At 42.2% G+C, this 15,557-nt stretch overlaps 1 protein-coding gene across 3 annotated transcripts in view; it reads left to right on the top strand.

The window, feature by feature from the left end:
- The window catches only part of LOC140478991 (NACHT, LRR and PYD domains-containing protein 1a allele 5), a 90,774-nt gene that overhangs the window by 29,148 nt on the left and 46,069 nt on the right, over positions 1–15,557 (top strand). For all 3 annotated transcript variants that reach the window (XR_011960916.1, XR_011960915.1, XM_072572730.1), the window contains exons 2-6: positions 9,551–9,582; positions 10,664–10,699; positions 11,832–11,876; positions 12,496–12,531; positions 12,740–12,787. Coding sequence is in view for 1 of the 3 variants with exons in the window: in XM_072572730.1 (XP_072428831.1) it covers positions 9,551–9,582; positions 10,664–10,699; positions 11,832–11,876; positions 12,496–12,531; positions 12,740–12,787 (197 nt within the window). In the remaining 2 variants the exon portion in view is untranslated. The remainder of the gene's footprint in view (positions 1–9,550; positions 9,583–10,663; positions 10,700–11,831; positions 11,877–12,495; positions 12,532–12,739; positions 12,788–15,557) is intronic.

Genomic DNA, 15,557 nt, shown 5'->3' on the forward strand with positions numbered 1-15,557 from the left:
CTGAACACGCTGGGGCTGTTTTCCATGGATCGTCAGAGGCTGAGGGGTGACCTTATTGAGGTTTATAAATCATGACGGCATGGATAGACTAACTAGACAAAGTCTTTTCTGGGGGCGTGGGGGAATCAAGAATTAGAGGACATAGGTTTAGGGTGAGAGGAGAAAGATAAAAAGAGACCTAAGGGGCAACTTTTTCATGCAGAGAGTGGTGCGTGCATGAAATGATCTGCCTGAGGAAGTAGTGGAGGCTAGTACAATAGCAGCATTTAAAAGGCATTTGGATGGGTATATGAATAGGAAAGGTTTGGTGGGATATGGACTGGGTACTGGCAGGTGGGACTAGGTTGTGTTGGGATATCTGGTTGGCATGGACGGGTTGTACCAAAGGATCTGTTTTCATGCTGTACATCTCTATGACTCTGTGACACAAAATGTTAACTCTGATTTCTGTCCACAGATGCTCCCAGACCTGCTCAGCTTTTCCAGCAAAATCTGTTTTTGTTTCTGATTTACAGCATCTGCGATTCTTTTGGTTTTCAGACAGTAGGGCTGCTCACTCACTAAAGAGAAGCAACTGCTGATGGTTTAATCTGAAGACAACCATGACTCAGGAATTTTGTACATGGTGTCCCAGTGGACACAGTCTATCTCTGACCTCCAGCTGAAGTGGAAGACGGCTTGGGTGACTGCAATGGCACAGGTTCTGGGAATGCGCCAGACTTGTGCCATATACAACAACAGAGAGAGCACCTCATACCTGATGACTAGGTTTTTGCCTGCAATGAAGAGGGAATTGTGCTCCCAATAGACCAGTTTCTGCTTCACCTTGGCAATGCACTCCTCCCTCGATTTTGCACATGCCCCAGCCCCTTCGATCCACATTCCCAGCACTTTCAAGTAATCTGTCCTGACAATGAAGGGGACAAAGGATCAGTAGGCCCAGTTCCCAAAGAACATGGCCTGGCTCTTATCTCGGTTTACCTTGGATCCTGAGGCCAGTTTGAACTGGTTGCAGATGCTCATGAGTCTGCGCATTGACATTGAATCCGAGCAGAAAATGACTATGCTGTCCATATAGAGGGAGGCTTTGACCTGCTGGCCTCCACTGCCTGGAATAGTCATCGCTGTCAGGTTTGAATCCTTCCTGATGTACACACAGCAAAAGCCTTTATAGAACACACAAACAAGGCAGGAGAGAGTAGGCAGCCCCGCCTAACTCTGGAACTGATCAGGAAGCTTTCTGATTGCCATCCATTGACTGAGGCTGGTTTATAGTACAGAGTGCTGTCAACTGCACAGGTTTCTACACTGGATGAGGTTACCATGAAGGATTGTCTTTCTCAACCTGTTGCCTCACGTGAGTTGCGGTGACCCTTGGGTTAATCTACGACCAGTTGTCTCTGTCTAATGAGAGAGCAGCCCTCGTGTCTGATAAGACTATGGCAACTTTACCTTTAGTAAGCTCTGTGACCTTCTCATCCTCTCCCCTTCCCTGAAGTGTGGTAAACTACACTGGTTGCCTGTCTCAAATGAGAGAGCAGCCTACAGTCTGAGACGACCATTGTGGTTATACCTATTGGCTACCATCTGAGATCCATATACTGTAAACCGCATCAATAGCCGATTTGTTCTTCTTCTGAATACATGCCAAGTCAGAAAGCTATGCAAGTCGATCATTATTTTAGATTAGATTACTTACAGTTTGGAAATAGACCCTTTGGCCCAACAAGACCCTCCGAAGAGAAACCCACCCAGACCCATTCCCCTACATTTACCCCTTCACCTAACACTACGGGCAATTTAGCATGACCAATTCATTTGTGGTTGATTTTTTTTGGGAGCTGCGTGGATAGATCACAAAGTAGAGGTTTGGCCTCAGGCATTTTATTGTCAGTAGTGTACTTTTGAAGTGCAATCCCTGTGGAAATATTAGACGTAAGATCCCAGAAAGGCAATGTGCTAATGACCACATCATCTGGTTTAGTGATGTTGACTGTATGTGAAGTATTGACTAGAACACTGGGAACAGGTCTTCTGCCCTTTTAAATAGCTCCTTGTTTTTTTTTCAAAGAGACAATCACATGCAAATGTGCCTGAGTGTTTGGTGCCTCAAAGCTCATAAAAGTTCCCATAGAAATCTCCAGTTGGAGAACTTTGTCAATATTTTGACTGCATTTGTTACCAAACAACTGCCCACACAACCCATGCAGTTGCAATGCCTGTATGTCACTGTCAGCAATGACACAGGATTTGTGTAATGGCTTCAGAGGTAAGGTTTATTTCACATAACAGCCTGATGCTCTAAAATTAACTAGAACACTTGACTCTGGTTAGAAAAGCCTTCAGTGCCTCACCCACTACCCCTCTGTCTGAGATGAATGGCACACTGACAGTGAGTGAGGGGAACAGGGAGGAACCTGCCAGCGGAATGGTGAGGAAGGCAGCTACCATTGTGGGGGGGGGGGGGGGGGGGTGGCTGCGATGGAGAGCCAGCTACAAGTTAGATGATTTATGGTTCTAGGAGAAAGTGAGGGCTGCAGATGCTGGAGATCAGAGCTGAAAAATGTGTTGCTGGAAAAGCGCAGCAGGTCAGGCAGCATCAAAGGAGCAGGAGAATCGACGTTTCGGGCATAAGTCCTTCTTCAGGAAAGTGATTTATGGTTCTAGGTCAAGCAGAATGGTTGTCCAATTATAACATCGATAATACCAACCTCTTGTTTCTGGGTTGGTGGCAGATATTCAGCTTATCTGAACAACAGTGCCGTTTCTCTTCTGCACTAAGCTGTTTATCCCTTACATTTTGTTGTAGAGATATTATGTGCCATATTTTGTTTATTAATAATGGAAGCCAGGCAGGTCCAATGGTTATAACATCAAATATTTATTTATTCCTTAGTAATTGCCTTTCTCCTCAAGTCACACTTACACTCACAAGCTCTGGTTCAATAATCCATTTCAGATCTGGGCTTGTGTTATTCTCAGATCCATGGTTTGAAGAGCCAAATTCAAAATTAATCCAACAAAATTGTAACTGATGGATCCTCGCAGTGACCACTGGTCAATTCGAGGACACCTCTTCATACTGCCCCCTCGACCATGACCCCACCCCCCATGACCAAACCATCATCTCCCAGACCATACAGAACCTCATCACCCCAGGAGATCGCCCACCCACAGCTTCCAACCTCATAGTCCGGGAACCCCGCACTGCCCGGTTCTACTTCCTTCCCAAGATCCACAAGCCTGACCATCCTGGCCGACCCATTGTCTCAGCATGCTCCTGCCCCACTGAACTCATTTCTACCTACCTTGACACTGTCCTATCCCCCCTAGTCCAGGAACTCCCCACATACGTTCGAGACACTACCCACGCCCTCCACCTCCTCCAAGACTTCCGTTTCCCTGGCCCCCAACACCTCATCTTCACCATGGATATCCAATCCCTCTACACCTCCATCCGCCATGACCAGGGCCTCCATGCCTTCTGTTTTTTCCTCTCCAGACGTCCCCAACAGTACCCTTCCACCGACACTCTCATTCGTTTTGCCGAACTGGTCCTCACCCTTAACAATTTCTCCTTTGAATCCTCCCACTTTCTCCAGACCAAAGGGGTAGCCATGGGCACACGTATGGGCCCCAGCTATGCCTGTCTCTTTGTTGGCTACGTAGAGCAGTTGATCTTCCGTAATTACACCGGCACCACTCCCCACCTCTTCCTCCGCTACATTGATGACTGCATTGGCGCCACCTCGTGCTCCCGTGAGGAGGTTGAGCAATTCATCAACTTCACCAACACATTCCACCCTGACATTAAATTTACCAGGAACATCTCTGACACCTCCCTCCCCTTCCTGGACCTCTCCATCTCTATTAATGATGACCGACTTGACACTGACATTTTTTACAAACCCACCAACTCCCACAGCATCCTGGATTACACCTCTTCCCACCCTACCTCTTGCAAAAATGCCATCCCGTATTCCCAATTCCTCCGCCTCCGCCGGATCTGCTCCCAGGAGGACCAGTTTCACCACAGAACACACCAGATGGCCTCCTTCTTTAGAGACCGCAATTTCTCTTCCCACGTGGTTAAAGATGCCCTCCAACGCATCTCGTCTACATCTCGCACCTCCGCCCTCAGACCCCACCCCTCCAACCGTAACAAGGACAGAACGCCTCTGGTGCTCACCTTCCACCCTACCAACCTTCGCATAAACCAAATCATCCGCCGACATTTCCGCCACCTCCAAACAGACCCCACTACCAGGGATATATTTCCCTCCCCACCCCTTTCTGCCTTCCGCAAAGACCGTTCCCTCAGCGACTACCTGGTCAGGTCCACGCCCCCAAACAACCCACCCTCCAATCCTGGCACTTTCCCCTGCCACCGCAGGAACTGTAAAACCTGCGCCCACACCTCCTCCCTCACCTTTATCCAAGGCCCTAAAGGAGCCTTCCACATCCATCAAAGTTTTACTTGCACATCCACTAATATCATTTATTGTATCAGTTGCTCCCGATGCGGTCTCCTCTACACTGGGGAGACTGGGCGCCTCCTAGCAGAGCGCTTTAGGGAACATCTCCGGGACACCTGCACCAATCAACCACACCGCCCCGTGGCCCAACATTTCAACTCCCCCTCCCACTCTGCCGAGGACATGGAGGTCCTGGGCCTCCTTCACCGCTGCTCCCTCACCACCAGACGCCTGGAGGAAGAACGCCTCATCTTCCACCTCGGAACACTTCAACCCCAGGGCATCAATGTGGACTTCAACAGCTTCCTCATTTCCCCTTCCCCCACCTCATCCTAGTTTCAAACTTCCAGCTCAGTAACTGTCCCCATGACTTGTCCAGACTTGTCCTACCTGCCTATCTTCTTTTCCACCTATCCACCCCACCCTCTCCTCCTTGACCTATCACCTTCATCACCTCCCCCACTCACCCATTGTACTCTATGTTACTTTCTCCCCACCCCCACCCTCCTCTAGCTTATCTCTCCACGCTTCAGGCTCACTGCCTTTATTCCTGATGAAGGGCTTTTGCCCGAAACGTCGATTTCGCTGCTCCTTGGATGCTGCCTGAACTGCTGTGCTCTTCCAGCACCACTAATCCAGAATCTGGTTTCCAGCATCTGCAGTCATTGTTCTTATCTCACTGATCTGACATTGTTCATTGTGGAACATGTGAAAGTAATTTAAGGAATATATGTATCTCCTTTAAATGTGAATTTGGAATAACAGGCTTTAGGTTGCCATCTAGTATATTTACAGATGTGCTGTATGGAGCCAACATTTCCAAAAAAGTCATCCAGTGTCAGCAGTCTAGTACCTAACTGAGCACAGCAATATAATCAGGCTGGAGTTCAAAGCTAGCCTTTACATTGGCATTATTCAGGATTGAAATTAATGGAAGTAAATTCATTAACCTCACCAAAATTGAGTTGACATATCCTGCCTACTATCCTCAAAAATAACAATAGTTTAACCTGAATCCATCATCTTGCTGTGCTGACTATCATTTTCACTGGGCTGAGGTTAAATACTGCTGAAAAGGTACTTAACCGCTTTTTAAATTGGCACATGTAATTAACTGGAACACAGAAGGCTTATCTGCTCAAATAATCGTGAGAAGTAAAGAGTTTCCTTCTGTATTATATTCTTCCACCCACCTAAACGGCACTCTAAACTGCATTTGTCTTTGTGCAATTTCACTGTAGCTGTGGATTATTCTATTTCATAAAATTATATCATATAGGTATAAAGGTAAAGTCACCATATTCTCCAATTCTCGTTGGAGAGAGACAACTGGTGTTGAGATTAACTTGAGGGTTATGTTAATGCCTCAGGCAAGGGGTGAGTTTGAGAAGGCGGGACGTTCATGGTGACCTCTAACCAACACAAGAATTGAAACCACACTGTTGGCATCACTCTGCATCAGAAGCCAGCTGTCCAGTCGACAGAACTAGATAAGTCCAGCAATACCTTAAGACAAAGCATCAGAGCTGTGACTATAATGTTTTGTAAATGAAAACAGAAAGTGCTGGTGAAATTCAGTAGCTCTGGCAGCACCTATGGAGAGAGAAGCAAAATTAATTTTTTGAGTCCCGTGACTCCTCTTTGGAATAGATGTATTGTGTGCCTTTTTTGTTTGTGGCAGTACAAAACATGTTTTATGTAACTTTTGATCTGCTGCTGCTTCTATGTTTCAGTCTATAAAAAGTGGCCTAGAAATTTGTGCATTTCCATTTTTTTGAAGTGTAGGAGTTGTAGAATACAGTGCGGACACCTGTTAGTCATGCCTGAGGCTCTCCCAATATTGGGTGTTGATTTGCCTTTTCATGGAGCTGGCAGTATTACTGGGAAACTGTAATTTAAAATTAGGCTACTGCAATACCTCAGGTAATTGAAGGCTGATCAGTTACTGAGCCAGGACACACAGCTAATTTGGCTGGGTGGTAGTGGAGATTGTAAGGAAGAAAGTGGTGGACGGTGGAAGTTGGCGTGGAATGGTAGATTGGAGGGCTTTAGGTAAATTATGGGCCCATTTGTGTATGTTGGAGCCATGTGTTAAGACGGTTGAGTGCCTGACAAGTATGTGCCAGGGCAATCAAAAACAGGTCTGGTAGCACATGCAGTACTTTCAGTTTATTAAGTTATCCTGCCTTTTACAGCACTGCATCTATTCTAGTTTCTGTTTGTATAACTGAAACCAAACATTATCGCAATTCCCTTCTTATTCCAAGAAATGACATTCTCCCTCTATTCCAGTTGCAGACTGACATTAGTTATTTCATGAAATAAAGTGAAAGTCTGTTTCTCATTATAACATATGAAGTATAAATAATTATTATCTGCATTTTAAAACTTTTTTAATAAATATAAATTGCTGCTCCATGATTACGGTATCTTCTTAAGTTGGAAGTGTTATTTTCGCTGTGTATCACTTTGCTGTTTTATGCTGTTGTAACTTAGTAATTTGTGTGGTGATTCCTTTCTTTTCAACCCGTTTGGAGTCACAGGTTCAGTCATACATTTTTAGTCACGCTGTTTGAAGAAGCTTTACTGGTACCATATTTTTGAGGTTTTATAATAAACAGTTGCGGACTTTGATTCATTTAGATATTTGAACCGATTTTATATAAATGATTTGGATGTGAACATAAGATGTAGTTAGTAAGTTTGCAGATGACACCAAAATTAGAGGTGTAGTGGAGAGCGAAGAAGGTTATCTCAAATTACAGCAGGATCTTGATCAGATGGGCCAATGGGCTGAGAAGTGGCAGGTGGAGTTTAATTTAGACAAACGAGAGGTGCTGCATTTCGGGAAAGCAAATCTTAGCAGGACGTATACACTTAATGGTAAGGTCCTTGGGAGTGTTGCTGAACAACTAGACCTTGGAGTGCAGATTCATAGCTCCTTGAAAGTGGAGTTGCAGGTAGATAGGACAGTGAATAAGGCGTTTGGTATGCTTTTCTTTATTGGGCAGAGTATTGAGTACAGGAGTTGGGAAGTCATGGTGCGGCTATACAGGACATTGATTAGGCCACTGTTGGAATATTGCGTGCAATTCTGTCTTCCTATCGGAATGATGTTGTGAAACTTAAAAGGGTTCAGAACAGATTTACAAGGATGTTGCCAGTATTGGAGGCTTTGAGCTATAGGGAGAGGTTGAATAGGCTGGGGTTGTTTTCCCTGGAGCGTCGGAGGCTGAGGGGTGACCTTATAGAGGTTTACAAAATCGTGACGGACATGGCTGGGATAAATAGACAAAGTCTCTTCTCTGGGGTGGGCGAGTCCAGAACTAGAGGGCATAGGTTAAGGGTGAGGGGGGAAAGATATAAAAGAGACCTGAGGGGCAACTTTTTCACACAGAGGGTGGTACGTGTATGGAATGAGCTGCCAGAGGAAGTGGAAGAGGCTAGTACAATTGCAACTTTAAAAGGCATCTGGATGGGTGTATGAATAGGAAGGATTTGGTGGGATATAGGCAGGTGGGATATCTGGTCGGCGTAGATGAGTTGGACCGAAGGATTTGTTTCTGTGCTGTACATATCTATGGTTCTATAACAGGGGTCATTAAGAGCTTATTTTTTAAATACATTTCATGGAAATCACAAAGCTAAGCCAATTGCTTTGACTTGTTTATTGTAACTCACATGCCTGGGTGTATGGCTTTGTTTTTGATATTATTTGGAGTTCATTTGTGGTGGAGCTGTTCAGAGAAAGAGTCTCCACAAGTCAAACTCTGCCATACTGAGAAAACCATTTTGGAGAGTGTAGTGTAATACCTGAAAAAACTGCTGCAGCTGTTCTCTTGAAAAGACTGAATTCTTGAGGGTTCTCGAATGAATCTAGTTTAAAATTCTTAATTACAGCTGCCTACGTTTAGTGGTGTTCATTACATATGCCAGGATGCTGAATAAAAACCATCTTGAACATTACACCTTATGCTTTTATTTATTTTAAAAACTAACAATTATTGGCCAAAGTGTTGTTATTTTTCAAAATTAATCTTTGTAGAGAAAGTTATTTAATATTATTTGATTTAATGTGTGTTTGTTTCATTATTTGGGGGGGTAAACATTTTTATTCCGATTAAAAACTGTGTGTTAATCAGCTTTACATCTTTTCTGAATAAGACCTGTTTTTGCAATAAAGCAGTAATATTGTTTGCTAAAGAAACCTGGATTATGGATTTTCTTATTCTAATCTCAATCTGGAAAAAGTATTTTGTTGACTATGAAGTATTTAAATTTATTAGTTGTGGCCAGGGGAGGGGTCGGGCTTGAAAACAGAAGTGCACTCTCCTGTGTCATAACAACATGTATGATTGGTTGAAAATATATCTCCTGGAGCAACAACTCAGGAAATTAAGCAGAATTTCAAGGTATCTGTGTTGGTTGTTAATATTACAGAAATGCAGGTTTTAGAATCATAGGAACCCTATAGTGTGGAAATAAGCCATTTGGCCCATCAAGTCCAAACCAATCTGAAGAGCATCCCACCCAGATCCTTCTCACCATATCACTGTAACCCTGTATTTCCCATGGCTAACCCAACAAGCCTACATATCCTTGGATACTATGGGAAATTTATCATGGCCAATCCACCTTAACCTGCACATCTTTGGACTGTGAGCGGAAAGCGGAGAACAGTAGGAAGCCCACACAGACACAGGGAAAATGTGCAGACTCCACACAGACAGTTGCCCGAGGCTGAAATTGAAACCCTGTCCCTGGTGCTATGAGGCAGCAGTGCTAAACACTGAGTCAGATCTCTAGGAAAGTTAAAATCAGTGCCTTATTCACCTTGCAGTTCCATAAAAACTTTGGACAATGAAATTTTACCACTTTTTGTTTGTGGCAGTACAAAACACAAATGTGATATGCAGTATTGTTTTTGTAGTGGTTTTAGTTTCCTTTTAGCATTACTTCAGTTATGAAAGTTATTCTCTTCCACTATCTGTTAAAGATAAAGGAGATAATCTAAATGTTGATACAAAACATCAGACATAAGGACCACAACTGATATGTCTTTAATTTTCTTACAGTGAAGAGAGAACTCCAACAATTGACTTAAAAGGTAGGTGTTTGGCTTCACTGATACTTCTGGCTGTTTTGAGTGTACCTGTAGCTGTTGTGTGTTTTGCACATGACCTGACAGGGCTGCAAAGTATTAAAGCCGAGAAAATATTGGCCATGCTAAATTGCCCGTAGTGTTAGGTAAGGGGTAAATGTAGGGGTATGGGTGGGTTGCGCTTCGGCGGGGCGGTGTGGACTTGTTGGGCCAAAGGGCCTGTTTCCACACTGTAAGTAATCTAATCATTGAAAATATGTGGGAATATTAAATATAGACCATGCTTCCTGTGTAATTTATTTCTCTGTTGGTTCTCTTCAGATAAGGTCAGTGCATTTCCACTTTTAGCATCAAGACATCCTCATCCTGGACAATATTCTTGTTCACAAGTAGTCTATCCTTTTGGTTTTCCTTCCCAAGCTTTTATTGTTGCATATATTTTGGGAGTGTGCACAGGCATTGCACTGTGGTACTCTTGAAATAATTGAGAGCTGGTGCACTGAGCCAACGTCTGCCAGTGTAACTGAGCACATTCTGTGCTTTGTTCAATCCAGGGAATAGGAGCATGCTTAATATTCATCTCCTTTAAGTACTGTGGCTGAACTATTTCTTCCTTCAGGGTGGCCATATTCTCTTATATTTTTGCATTTTGGATGAGTGAACAGGCATTCTAGAAGGGAAAGAGAGGAATCACTGGTCCATTGGCAAAGTCCAAGGCATCAGTGTTTGGTACAGTGAATGGGACAGAAAAAGGACTGGTGAGCATTAATCTCCTTCAAGCCCAAGGACAGGAAAGGCAGCATGCTAGGAGGATAGAAAGGTTTGTGTTTCTGTTAGTGGAAAGCAGCATTATATTAAGGGATATAACTTTATTTTAGAGGAAATGTAGACAGCATTTATATAGACTTATTTCCATAACTTTACCACAATTGTTTTTGCTAGCAAGGACTATATACAACTTACTTATATGGATGAATAGACCCTTCTATTGTTTTTGTTTTGAGGATCCTGCATACAAAGACTTTTGTGTATCCTCATATTGATTTTGCTGTGTCTTCCACTACTGTTGCTTTTTTTTATTTTACAGAACAAAATCCAGATATTGTTGAAAATTCAGAGTCAGGTCAGTGGTGTTCAATTTTTCACAGTCTTGCTGCTATCAGTTGAACATATCATTTCCCACTCACCTAGAACAGAAATATTCAACCATGGACAGTCAAGGGACACACCATACTGAAACATTGCCCAGTAAACCCTGTTGAATATTTCAGCAGTGTAAAGGGGTAGGGATGGTGGATATTGTAATGGATGTGCGTGTCACTTCCTTATTTTACTTCTAACTACACCACTCCAATCCCCACCTCACCAATGACATCCCCCATCCCCCCAATGATTGTCAGCCTGCATACACTACAGGCTGCTGAGCTCTGATTGGCCGACAACTCTTGAGATGGGTGCAGAAGAATAGATTTACAAGGGGCTTAATCACGTTGACTGATGCTGTCCAGCTAGTTGCCTGATTGGAATGAAGTAGCTTCGTGATGCTTGGGAGAAAAGTGGGACAGGATTCCCAACGTGGTTTTCTAACCAGTGTAAGACTTCCATCAATCACATTAAATACTGACCAATATCAGCATGCAGAGGGGCAAGCTTCATTGGTGGGTGTTTTCACTTTTTTGCTTTGTCTTAATTTTCTTTTTTTTGTTCACTTTTTAAAAAATTGATATCTCACAAACCTAACTTTTTGAAGTAGTCATCTTGTGATACCAACCATAAGGTTTTCAGCCACTTTATCAACCTCTAAAACCTTAAGGCTCAAAATCAGCATGTCGGAAGTTCTGTGGTTTAAGGGGTTTAGGTCTAAGTCAAGTGGAGACCTCAAAGAGAATGCAGAGATCTCTTAGATCCTAAGATAATTGAACCCATATCCCAATGTTAGGAACAACTTTTAAGTAGTTGACCTTCTGATTTTTGGGCCTTACCTGGGAACTGATCTATTGTTGGAACAGCACAGGCACCATTGAGACAAATGGCAGCATTCCACTACTATTCCTTACAAGCAAGGGCTATCTGTCTTGACTATGAAAATAATCCCACCTGACAATTTGAGTGCGGGTCTTACCTTTGAACAGTGGCTGACTTGGAGGCCACCCCACTACACTTACACTGACTGGGCACTCTAATCAAATTCTTGACCGTTGACCTGTAAAGAAGCTTCACAGACATTTATAATTTCCCCCTTTTTATTGTGAAAGGTTCAGATGATGAAGGTTCTTCAGAATCTGGAAAGAGTGAGTCTGGTAAGCGGGCATGTTTCTTTCTTTTGATGTAAACTAAAATTTGCAATATCTGAAATGCTTGTAAAAGCAGCAATTGACAGGAGGAAGACTCCTCCATCTGGGAACTGACCGATTGACCTCTCCCTCTCTCTCTTGCTCTCATTGATCAAACTTAGCTGATGCAATTTATGAGCAGTCACAGTCTCAACTGGCCCGTTCTTATAACTGGCACCCTTCATCCTTGGATGCCAGTGAGTTTACTGTACTTAGACTGATCAAGAGCTTTCAGTATTCAATTTAGTGAATTTAGCATTATTGTATTCAAACTTAGGTATATTTATTTAAACATAAAAATCTGATTAGATAATGTTACGATAGAATGGCTAATAATTAACATTTATAACACTTAGTATGAGACTAGAATAAAACACACATTGATTTGTACAAAACAACCAACTCATTCCCAAAACGTCTTTTGAAATTTCTTAATTGAATTAACTTGACTAGCATTACAAACAACTTAAGCAATCTTTTAAATATTTGTTTGTTTGAGGGTGTAATTTGGTTTTACTCTTATTCCATGATAGAAATATTAACTTTTATTTGTTTTTGCATTACATTCTAAATGTCACTCAACAAGAACATAGAAGCTCCGACTCATCTGAGGCAGAACTAGGTAATGTATACATATTTTACATTGCTCTATAACATTGTATATTATTTTTTGTCTACGTAAAACTGCAACACTTCATCTCAGTACTGCTTCTATTTAATTGTGCACAAGTTTGTTACACTATGAATGAATCCTTTGTTAGATCCTGAAATTATATCTTTTGCTTTAGAGATTGTAAAAGTTAATAATTAAGTTAATAATTATTCTCTAGATGCCAATGAAACGACTGCTGAGGATGGCCAGCCAAATAATAATCCAGGTAGTACCTAGATAAAAATCATAGCCTTAATTTTTTTAAGACAAGATTTGACTCATTTCCGGTGGAGCATTGGGGTATTGATTATTAAAACAATATTGCACACATACAAAATAAGTCTACACCTTTGTTGTCTAGTCTGGTTCAAATGGGCATCAAACATTTCTTGGCCTTACACAAAGAATTGCGGAAGGCTCTTTGCATACAGTCACTGGGAGAATGAGGGGATGTGCAACCCCCTGACCATAGTTCACTTTGCCTAGGTTTGCCTTGCTTCCAATTCAAATTAAAGAAGTACTCCTGATTAACCCTTTCATCCTCTTCCACACACCAACTTCTTATTTGTGGTTCTGGCTTTGTTCTTCCGAAATTCTAATCAATTGTTTTGTCAAAATCTGCATCATCTAATATAGATTAAATTTATATTTATGCTATTGCTCATGTGCAGTGAAGGGCTGCTACACTTAATTAATCATCAGTGCTTTTCAAAACGTGTTCAGTTTATGTAAAATACATGCAGACATTTGTGAGATATGTAATAAGACTTTATACAAATGCAGACTTTGAAAATTTTTGATTGTCTTTATGGGTATGTTGTTAGCTGTTTGAATGTTATTAATATGGTACCTAAACACCTTTATTCTATACAGTGTGGTCCCAATATTACCCTGGAAGATGATGTAATGGAGTTGAATCTTGTCAAGGGTTTTCCTGATCATCCACTGTGTCCTTTGTGGACATTCCATAGAAATTGGAGAAATGGTCTAAATACTGCTGTTGCTGTTTCTTTGACTTCTCTGAGAACTTTTCATTGAAGTTACAGAAGACAATGAGAATAACTGCTGTAGAGATTCAACTTCAGTGCTGCTTTTGGCATTACACACTTTTTAAAAAGAACTTCATTATTTTTATAACTATTGAATATTACTATTTCAATTAAATAAACCTAGAATAAAAATCTAGCATTATTAATTGTGACCATAAACTATTGGATTATTGAAAGAAAACACAACTGACTCACTAATGTCCACCAGGGAAAGAAATCTGCTGACCTGGCATAATCTGGCCTAAATTGGCCTACAGTAAAATGGTCGACTCTTACCTGCTTTCTGAAATGGCCTAGCAAGCCATTCCATTGTATTCAAGTAGACAGTTTGCCACTATCTGCTCAGGAATACTTAGCAATGGGTGGTAAATTCAGACTTTGCCAGAAAAACCACAGCCCATTAATGAAGAATAAAAAGATATCAGCTTGAAAGACAGAAGTAAACGACACATTAATAAACACAAATGCTTTTGAGAACTGTCTTTAAAATAGAGAGTCATAGAGATGTGCAGCATGGAAAAAGACCGTTTGGTCCAACTCGTCCATGCCGACCAGATATTCTAACCTAATCTAGTCCTATTTTCCAGCACTTGGCCCATATCCTCTAAACCTTTCCCATTCATATACCCATCCAGATGCCTTTTAAATGCTGTAATTGTACCAGCTTCCACCACTTCCCCCAGTTCATTCCATACACGCACCATCCTCTATGTGAAAAAGTTGCCTCTTAGATCCCTTTTATATTTTTCCGCTCTCACTCTAAACCTCTGCCCTCTAGTTCTGGACTTGCCCACCCCAGGGCAAAGACTTTGTCTATTTATCTTATCTATGCCCCTTCATAATTTTATAAACCTGTATAAGGTCACCCCTCAGCGTTAGGCGCTCCAGGGAAAACAGCCACAGCTTATTCAGCCTCTCTGTATAGTTCAAATCCTCCAACCCTGGCAACATCCTTGTAAATCTATTCTGAACTCTTTCAAGTTTCACAACATCCTTCTGACAGGAGGAAGACCAGAATTGCACACAATATTCCAACAGTGGCAACATGATTTCCCAACTCCCCTATACAGTACTCAACATTATGGTTGTGGGTATGTTCGCCGAGTTGGGAAGTTGATTTGCACCATTTTGTCCTCTGTCTCGGTGGCATCTTCAGCACTTTGGAGTGTCCTGTGAAGTGCTCCTGTACTGTGTCTTCTGGAATTTATTTGGTTCTGTTTCTGCTGGTCCTATCATCATTGTGTTGTCTCAGTCGAATTTGTGGTCCCTGTCTTCTGTGTATATGGCTACTGGGGACAGCTGGTCATGGCGTTTAGTGGCTAGTTGGTGTTCATGGATGCGGATTTCTAGTTGTCTGCTTGTTTGTCCCATATAGTGTTTCATGCAGTTTTTGCATGGAATCCTGTAAATTACGTTAGTCTTACACATGATGGGTATCGGGTCTTTTGTCCTGGTGAGTTGTTGTCTGAGCATGGCTGTCGATTTATGGGCTGTCATGAATCCCAGTGATCAGAGATGTCTGGCTGTCAGTTCTGAGATGTTTTTTATATAAAGTGGGGTGGCTAGTGAGTTAGGCTGTAGCATGTCCTCATCACGTTGTTTGTCTTGTTAGGCATCTGCAGATGAAGTAGCAGGGATATCCATTCTTTGCAAAGACTCTGTTCGAGGTGTTCTTCTTCCCTTCGTAGGTTGGGAGTGCTACAGTGTATTGTAGCCCTTTTGAAGAGGGTCATAACGCAACTTCTCTTGTGTGTTTAGGTGGTTGCTGTTGTAGTGCAGAACCTGGTCAGTATATGCAGCTTTCCTGTACACTTTTGTGGTGCATTCACTGTTTTGTATTCTTTGTGCCATCACATACAGGAATGGGAGTTAATTGTTGGTTTCCCCTCTCTTGTAAATCTGATCCCTATGAGTATGGTGTTGATAATCCGGTGTGTGTTCTCGATT

Source organism: Chiloscyllium punctatum, chromosome 6, assembly GCF_047496795.1.
Source record: "Chiloscyllium punctatum isolate Juve2018m chromosome 6, sChiPun1.3, whole genome shotgun sequence".
Lineage (NCBI taxonomy): Eukaryota > Metazoa > Chordata > Chondrichthyes > Orectolobiformes > Hemiscylliidae > Chiloscyllium > Chiloscyllium punctatum.